The sequence below is a fragment of the Dendrobates tinctorius genome, unplaced genomic scaffold (assembly GCF_039654945.1).
Source record: "Dendrobates tinctorius isolate UK_male_01 unplaced genomic scaffold, ASM3965494v1 ptg000011l, whole genome shotgun sequence".
Taxonomy (NCBI): domain Eukaryota; kingdom Metazoa; phylum Chordata; class Amphibia; order Anura; family Dendrobatidae; genus Dendrobates; species Dendrobates tinctorius.
The window spans coordinates 108,637,823-108,647,728 of NW_027361679.1; the positions used below are offsets into that span (position 1 = coordinate 108,637,823).

The window sequence follows — 9,906 nt, forward strand, 5'->3', positions numbered from 1 at the left end:
TCAAATGCGAGCAACTGCTCCCCCTAGTGTTTAAAAGTTAAAAATATCAAACTTTTTAAATCAATTTTCACACGTCATACCAGAAAAATATGTAATATTTAAAAAAATAATAATTCAATTTTTTCAATTATTTGAAATATTTTTTCTTATAATACACACCCTTTAAGGAGAGTCGGTCCAATTCAAAACTGTCCTTATATATTTCATTCTGTCCACAGAGAATTTATTTTCCTAGCATTTTGTACCTTTTTTGGTGTTTCTGATCTTCGTTTTTTAATTTACCATATCCTGGCCAAGGATGAGTGACTTCTTGACAATCACCCTGGAACTTAGCTCTGCCAAGACCACTAGTCTGACTTTTTCCTTTTTATTTGCCATGCAAGTAGTCTGTTCTTAAATGACATGACAAACCTTCAGGGATCAGAAACTATCACTAAGCTATCACCGGGCACTACATATATCATTTAATGTGTATGGACAATAGATGCCAAGAGGTGCTGCAGAATTAGTATTCTAATGCTAAGATGCAAAAAAAAACTATAGCAATAAAGAAACATAACTTTAATGTAAAGTTTTCTTATATTTTTTACAAACCTGATTTAGAGGGGTGGTCCAAAGTCCAAAGTAATTTTAATCCTACATCCCTATTTAGTGCTACAATCGGAACTTTTTTTTTAATATTCTTGAATTAAAAATTGTCGACCGCTCCCTAACTGCTTTTTTTCACTTCCTTTTTGGTGAATCTTCGTTTTAGAATCCCCAGTGACTGATGGAATGCTCAAACGAAGTGTCATCAGAGGTCAGAGGTTGCAGTTTCTACCCCCTACTCTGAAACGAAGCAATCAGAAGATTGGTGACGCTCGCTCGTTTCAGGGGCTGGGCTACATCTTGCCTGCTGTGCACAATGACAGCGTGCTCTCTGTTGCTGGCTCAGATCAGCAGTAATGAGCTGGCAACAGAGTGTGTTGTCAGAATTCCCTTCGTGCAGAGACCAGCGACTTCCTTTGCAGGGGTGGTGCTGATCTCTGCCCGCCGATTCTTTTGACAACACGCTCTGTTGTTAGATCATTACTGCTGGTCTGAGCCGGCAACAGAGAGCGCACTGTCACTGTGCACATTGCTCAGTGCACAGCACACAGGGACTAACCCAGGTCACTCATGATGCTTAATTTCCAGACAGGAGTATGGGCTGTCACAGAAACCGCAACTTCTGCCCCGATGACACTTTGCTTGAGTATTTCAACAGTACTGGGATTTTCAAAAAGGAAGTGAAAAAAAAAAATAGAAAAGCAGTTAGTGTAGTTGTGTAGGAAAGGCAATTTTTAACTCAAGTACAGTGGAGAAAAAAGAGAGAGAACTTGCCCAATTGGTAGCTGACTAAATACTTCTATCTCCCCACTGTATATTAGAAAATAGTTTAGATTATGGCATTAAATAGATAGGGATTTTGGATGAAAATTACTTGGGAACACACCTTTTAAGAGGAAACCTGATTATAGTGGGAAATACACATCACAAGTATCAAAAACAAAGGTGTCTTTGCTATGATCATGTAACCTAATTGATTTATTTTGAATATTCACAGTAAATTTTAAAGAAGTTCCTTCAGCGTTAAAACATCTGAAGTGAATATATTGGAATTTGCAGTGTTTACTTCCATAAAGCAGCCAGTGACTGTGTATCTGTGGGGGCGTGCAGTTCACAAAGCTATAAAGGACAGAGGCTTGGGAATTTCATTCATTCATTCAGGCAGCCACAAGCTGTGCACTGAACAAGCCTGGCACTGTGATACTGTGCTATACGCACACAATGCAGAGATCTCCATGGAAGGGCAGGTGTGCCACTTTCTGCTTCGCTCTCTTATCCATCACTGGGGTCCAGCTCAGGCCCTTGGCTGAGCAGGAGAAAATGATCCAGCTTGAAGCAGTTAAGAAGAGCATTTTGGACCGCCTGGGCTTACACAAGCCTCCAGTTATTAGGGAGAAACTGGACAGAGACGAACTGCGCAAAATGCAATGGTTATACCAGGAGAAGTTAATGGAGCTCAGAGGAAATCTAACCAAGGATGAGTCTACAGAAAACAGAGTGCACCTTCTAACGCCAAAATGTAAGTTAATTTTCATCAAAATTTAGTCATATTTTAACATGATTAGAATATGTTTTGGGAGCAAATCTATAATTTTATTAACATTAAAAAATGCCAGGTGTTCATAAGCAAATAAATTAATTATCATTAATATGTCATTTTCTGAGACGCACTATCAATGTCTATTTATTATTAAAAAGCCAAAATGGTGAACGAAAGCAGTCACATGTGAATGACAGCCGAGACTCAGGTCATGGTCACATCACACACAAGTGACAGTTTCATAGTCTGTCCATGTCAGGCAACATTCCGAGGCGTACCGTGCTCAGACAATGACAATCATAGCCACATTTTAGACAATTGCTTGAAAAATCTATTCGTACAGAGACATGATATGTTTGTACGCATGTAGCAGATACCGTAATTTCATTTCAGAGACACAATAAACCATACACTGCTCATGAAAGAAGGCTGCATGGTAAATGACTGGCCGTTAGTAGCTGGTTGCTTGAAACAATAACTCGTCTGATTGATCTCTGAATATGAATATTGATGAAGTCACAACAGTTGGCATAAAGGCCCCGTCTCACATAGCGAGATTGCTGAAGTGTTACCGATTTTGTGACGCAACAGCGACCTTGCCAGTGATCTCGCTACGTGTGACACATAGCGGTGACTGGTCCCCCCCGCTGGATATAGCTGATCGTGCTCGAATGTCCTGGGCCCTTTTTTTATCGCTGGTGTCCCGCTGGCCAGCATGCATCGCTGTGTTTGACACCGACGAGCGACCTAGTTGGCGACGCAGGCTGGAGTCGTCAGAATCGCTACTGTGTGACAAGGTCCCAACGACCGCCGAGGTCGTTATTCAGATCGCTGGATCGTTGCTGCATCGTTGGGTAAGTCTGCCTGTTTGATGGTTATGTAGTGATCATGTAGCGACGCACCAGCGATCCTTACCAGGTTGTATCGTTGTCGGGATCGCTGGTGCTTCGCTCTGTGAATCGGGACCCTAAGCCTACCAGTGCCAAGCTGTGGTCTGTTATGAACAACTTTCCAATTGAGCCACATGCACCGGAAAATGCAGAAAAAAAGGAAAAAAATTATGTAATTCAACTGCTTTCTGGCCATCCATAATCACTATTCTAGGAAAAACACTGCAGACCCTGTGTCTCAGTCTGCATTCACTTGGAATCGTGAACTATCTTGATCAACACAACAAAATATGATATGTCCTTGCTGAACAAATGACATTCTGTTTGTGTTGGGAATAGTGGTAAATAACAGAAATCGATAGCAATATAACAAAATGCGTCTGCAAAGCGTTTCCGGACATGATAATGTATCTGTTAAGGATTGATGCACGCAGTGCTATTGCCGTTCATTTTTATTAGTAGTATGTCATAAGTAAGTAAATGGCCATGCTGATAACGGAATCATCTGAAGGTCACTGATGAGTTGTATTTACCAACTCGTGAACTTAAGTTGCGTTTACCGAGCCACTCCTATTCTCTTCGGCACCTGCAGAATATTGTTATCCTTATATCTAAAAACCATACTGATATTTGCTATGGATATTCAGCAGTGCCAGTGAGGAATAGGCAGATGCTCCTGGATAATATCTGTCTGATAACGAAAGCATAGAAAGGACTTTGCTCTCACAAAGCTAAAATCGTGTCTAAAATTGTGATACAGAGCTAAACCTTTTCTGGGCTTACTGCCCTACGTAGTAAATTCTGCAATTTGGGGAAAATGTTTATAAAGGAGCCTGGAAGACTAATAAGCAAGTATATTAAAAGCACTCAAATAATAAGACTACAATGTTATGTCAACTTTACTGACAATCTAAAGGCCCCGTCACACAGTGATCTCGCTAGCGAGATCGCTGATTTTGTGACGCCACAGCGATCTCGTCAGTGTGACGGGGATCAGCGACTGGCTCCCCTGCCGGGTATCGCTGATCGTGCTCGATCATCCTGGGCCATTTTTTGATTGCTGGTCTCCCGCTGGCCAGCGCTCATTGCTGCGTGTGGCAGCGAGAGACCAGCAATCAGCGACACTGGTTTCTAATGTAAACATTGGGTATCCTGGAGCCGCGGCTCTTAGATACCCGATGTTAACCTTGGAAACCAGCGTGTACGCCGGTTTCCAAGGTAAACAGCGGGTATCCAAGAGCCGCGGCTCCTGGATACCCGCTGTTTACATTAGAAACCAGCTTGCTCACTGGTCCTGATCGCTGGAGGGGCTGTCTAACAATGTCCCAGTGATCCCATCCATGTCGGATCGTTGGTGGGATCGCTGGGACATCATTATGTGTAACGGGGCCTTAAAATTATAAGTTGTTTGTGAATTGTATGTTAAAAGGGCATGTAGTTAACTATTATTACTATGGGCTTTAATGGACATTTAGGTCATGTCCGTTTTGTCCAATCTCAAAACTTATTGACAAGTGTTCTTTTTGTTTTACTCAAACCCTAAAAATGTTTCTTTTACTCTTCTTTGCAGTAGAGCATAGCGCAAAGAAATATGATATACAGAAAAGCAGCAGTCGTCACTACAACCTGGTTTTCTTTAGGACTCAGACGTTCCATCAAAGGCTGAACGTCATGAGAGCGGAGCTCAAATTATGTAAACACATCCTAACTTCATTGCGACCTGCCGCAGCTAATTCGACCTTGAAGGCAATGGTGAACATATATAAAGTGGTAGAATCAAGGCATGCCAATGGACAGCAAGAGCACAAATTGCTTGATTCGAAACCAGTAGACAAAGATACATTGACATTAAATGTAAACTCTGCTGTGCAGCAGTGGTTGGCAAGTTCAGAGAAATTCCTCAGACTAGAGCTGGTCATTACACTGGACATCCCTTTTATGAGTAACAGAAGCAAATACATAGAAACTGATGATTCCCTTGTGTTAGAAGTGGAGACTCAGGAAAAAAAACACTTCAAAACAAGAAAAGGCAGGTCACTCGCGACAGATGAGGACTGCAAAAAGAGTGAGAAAAAGTGCTGTCGGAAGTCCTTATTGGTGTCTTTTGAACAGATTGGCTGGAATGATTGGATTGTACAACCAACCACTTATGAAATGAGATTTTGTGATGGATCCTGTCCCCATAACTACAAGCCCGCAAGCATGCATGCTCAAATAAAGTACAGAATGCATCACATTAATGGAGAAACCCCAGCTCCTTGTTGTGTTCCTGGGAGCTATGATCCTATGGTACTTATGCATTACAATGCAGAACGCAAATTGGTATTTACAGTCTTCGAGGATATGATTGTTAGAAAGTGCCATTGTGCCTAATGAGGAAGTAAGTCAAGACTTTTGCTATGCCATCAGACACTCTAACTAGTCGGGTGCCATAGAGATTGTTCCATTGGAAGTTGCATCTGAATAAACACCTCATGTTTACACATTGATTTAATGCATTGAAAGAAAAGAATGCTGAGAAATGGTGAAAGCAGAACCCATACTACTAAATGAAGTCGACTTGTGATTTGAAAGTTTAATCTTTTTGCCTCATGTTACTGCTTCTCAAATCTAAGCCCCATTAGGAGAAAAAAACTCTTGTAACAATAAGTCATGAAAAGATTTATTGACCCATGTATCTATAATTTAGATTCAAAAGGTTTATTTAGCTTGGAGTACAGCAATACATTACCGGTGCAAAGTACAGATTTAAAGTGTGAAAGTTATTATTATTATTGTTCTTTGCAAATTCTTTTAGTAACCATTTGCCTAATCTGAGAAGTACCGGTATATCATTTAGAAGCATAGATTGAACATAGAATGTCAAAATACCATTAGAACAGTCTAAGAATATCATTAGTATCAACCTTAAATTCAAGGAAAAAGCAAATTGTTACATTTATGAAGATTAAAGGGATTGTCCAGTCCTTTTTATATTGATAAGTCATAAATATCAGTTGCAGAGCTGCACAGCATAGCTCTATAAACTGTATAGTGCCCACAGCCAAGTACTGAATATCCACCTCTATTCATATGAATAGAAGTAGATCTGCAGTACCCCACAGCATGCGCTTAACAGTAGACGGATCTGTGCTCTTCCGCTTTGCAGCTGATTTCATCGGCTGATCAGTGAGGAGTGTTGGATGTCACACCCTCACCGATCGGATATTGATGACCTCTACAACTGGATACTGGACAACCCTTTGTATGTCATGTCATATTTGTGGTTTACATTGAAAATACTAGAGAGTCTTCTGCTGGCCTCAAAATTACTAAAGTGTCCTGTTTGGAATCCAAAATGGGTGTACATGAAGAGTCACCGTAGCAAAAATAAAAATTAATTTCCTTCCTGGTGCTGGTCAGCATTAATATATTTTAACCACCTGGGATAGGAAAATGGGTCACGTGTTTACCCCATATTCATTCCATCCTACTTGGGGTAATTTCCCCTACTATACTCCACACAAGTGCCTCCGAGCAGCTGCATGGTGTGATTCTAGGGTTCCTATACCATTTGTCAAAAGCATTTACAAAATCACCATTGCTAATACATTTCCATAAGAACCTTTCTAAACAGCCTGGTTAGAAATACTCTAAACTCAACATAGAGTGCTCCCACTTTCCATTAAGACTCATCTCTTTCCCACTCTGCTTTCATGTTCAGGATTAGAGAAAGAGATTATTTATTATGTGTCATTTTTTAACACTAAAATGATTTTTTTTTTGCACTATTACATGCGTATTTCTAATTTATAAAATGATGATAAAATGAAAACTGATGCACTGGTTTCAAATAGTAAATAGGAATAGCAGTGACAAATTGGTTTCTTGGTCAAATATCAATAGTTTTATTAAAAGGGTTGACCCTACTTTACAACAAACAGGGCGGTTGTCACGTGACTGTGGCAGCCAATCAGCAGACACTTTTCAGCTTCTGTACAGTTTCTTACTGTTTTTGACTGGATGAGAAACGCTGCAGCTGATCAGTGGCTGCTGATTGGCTGCAGAAGTCACATGATACCCTCCTCCACACCAGATGTTGGTACCAGAAGACTGGTGAAGGAAGCAGTAAAAAATGGGATGAAGTGATACTATTCTGGGAAGAAAGTATTGTTTTTTTTCCTTCAACCATCTTGGGTCCATTAAGATAATTTATACAGTAGGGAATAATCCCTTAAATAATTGCCCTCCAATACCCTACAAATTAATTTAATCAATTTTCTCTAAACTATTTACCACCTTTACAGAAATTCTGTTATACTTTTAAAAAATCTTTCTGTTATGGGTGTAACTGAAAGTGCAATGACTGAGAAACACTCATACCTGTGGCAAGATATACATGGAATAAAGTATATTAGTTCTCATCAAAAGATAAACATTAAAAAAAACTACCTTAGCTATGCAACAAGTGCAATGACAAGAACTGTAACTGCATTTACTTGCATGTAATCTACCGTATTTTTTGGACTATAACACGCACTTTTTCCCCAAAAATTTTTTGGGGAAAATGGGGGTGCATCCTATAGTCGGAATATACTTACAAGTAGTGTGTTGGCAGCAAGAGTCGGGCGATTCTATGGTGGTCTGACGCTGCAAGACGATGATCACACTCCCTTCCCAGGCTGGTGCGGCAGTATTCGGTGGTGCGCAGTGGTGCGAGGCTCCGCCGACATTTTCTGAAAATCTGGAGCCCCCGCGATTCTATTGCTGTGATAGGTGGCCTCCGGGAAAATGGCTGCCGGAAGCGGTGCATGCGCAGATTGAGACCGCAGGAGACGAGGTCTCATTGCAGAGATCTCAATCTGCGCATGTGCCGACCCAGCGGCCATTTTCCCGGAGGATTTCTCTGACGCCACCGCTTCACAGCAATGGATGTGTGCGCCTCCAGGCTTTTATAAAATGTTGGTGGACCCCCCACACCATGAGCACCGCAGAACCAGCCACACTAGTCTGGGATGGGAGTCATATCATCGCTGGACCACAGAACACCCTCCTGTGACCACGCTCCACCAGTGCTACTGATTTCCCCCGAATTTGGACTGTAAGACGGATCCCCATTTGATGCATTAATTTTTTTCCCTACTTCCTTTCTGAAAATTTGGGGTGCTTCTTATGGTCCGGTGCATCTTATAGTCCGAAAAATACAGTATATTGTGTTTCCTTCACATTGCGGTATCTTATTCTAAAGCAATTTCTCTATTGCCATATTTATAACTAATTCCACCCAACAGTTGGTCTGACATATCCCCAGGCATGTTACAGCGTGCAATTTTGCTGAACAGACAAATACGAGCTTTTAATTATCTCTGCGTGTCTCAGTCATTCTTCCTAGAGAATTTACAATAGGAAGATACTGTAGAGGTAGCAGAATGAAATGAATAAGAAATGTAATAAACATTCCCAGCATGGGTGATCCAGACGATTAATAGCCTAATATATCCGTACCGCTAATATTACACATCTTTTGTTAGTCTAGCGGGGTTCTTCACTAGCTGGTGGCTTCAATTTGTCTTCAACTGTCCTCATTTTGATTCAGACAAGGTTGGCTTCATGTCATTGTAGCTTATTGCACTTTTCTGATGGTCAATCTTATCACTTATGACTGCTCAATGACTACTGATTCCAAAATGTATTCATCTTGCAGGAAGGATTTTATACTTAGTAGCTGCACTATATCTGAAAGAAGAAAGAAAAATACATAAGAAATGAACCATATCCCTATTTCAAGAGGTGTGATTTAGCTTATCAGGCCAGTTTAGGGTGGCTGTATGGATTATATTGTGGCTAATCTCAGCTCAGTTTCAGCAGAATAGGTTCAGGTGTTGCATTCGGAATACTAAAACAAAAATGTGGCCTTATTAGGATGCTTGAAACTGGTCAAAGGCTGGCAAACATCGTTGTCTGTCCCTAGATACAAAAAAATGACGTTACACGGTACTTATTTATGAATGTGTTGTTGTTACTATTATTTTATTATTGCTATTATTTTTGCTATTTTAAGTGTATTTATGCAAATTTATTTATTGATAATTTATTGTTTGTTGGAATTTTTACTGAATGTTGTTTATATTTTTTTTTAAATTATGCATACAGTATTGAGATATATTTTTTCATATATATTTAAAAATGCAGATTGTTTGTCTAAGGTTACTGTAAGAAAGTCTAAAATAAACTATTTTTAGAATGAAGCTGCTTATTTGACTTGTATACAGATGGGTGGAAAATCCACTGGGTTCAATAGTTGGAGACGCTGCAGAACTCCGAGTTATTTGGTGTGTTTAGTTTCCAACAGACTTTTGAAAGGTTGACTTGAAAAACACAAGTAAAAAATATAGTATCCAAGCTGCATCAAAAATACATAAAAAAAAAAAGGAAAAAAATACATAACCCTCCAAAATAATAAACATAACAGATTGCTAATGCACATTTTGATATGGACACTTGTGGAGAACATGCCGAAAAAAAACTCAGTGGAAGAAACACAGGCCCCAAATCATCATTTGAAAATTATTGAAATTGTTTTTCTTGTCCTCTTGTAAACACTGCTGTTTATTTACTCCAAATTTTTCACAATAGCGAGTTGAGAACTCCTTCAGTCAATTTTCCGGACTTAGAAGTGACAAAAAAGATAGAGCGCGATCACGGTACTTTTACAAAGGCGATCACTCCCTTTGTCAGCCCACTAGCACCCCCACAGTGCAATCGCAAGGTGCTAATTGCTAAATTAAAAACTTACGTTTTCTCATCTCTATTGTTTATTTTCATCCGTTATAGTGAGAATATTAACCGAAGAACTCAAAATATACAAAAATACATTCTCAATTTTCAAAAAAAAAAATATTGGTGACC

General features: G+C 39.8%; 1 protein-coding gene across 1 annotated transcript; it reads left to right on the forward strand.

Annotated features, from left to right (window-relative positions):
- Positions 1 to 1,759: 1,759 nt before the first annotated feature.
- On the forward strand, positions 1,760 to 9,245 carry GDF15 (growth differentiation factor 15). The gene is made up of 2 exons (XM_073546074.1): positions 1,760 to 2,107; positions 4,589 to 9,245. Exons 1-2 carry the CDS (start codon positions 1,810 to 1,812, stop codon positions 5,389 to 5,391), a joined length of 1,101 nt encoding a protein of 366 aa, XP_073402175.1. The 5' UTR covers positions 1,760 to 1,809; the 3' UTR covers positions 5,392 to 9,245.
- The last annotated feature ends 661 nt before the right edge of the window (positions 9,246 to 9,906 follow it).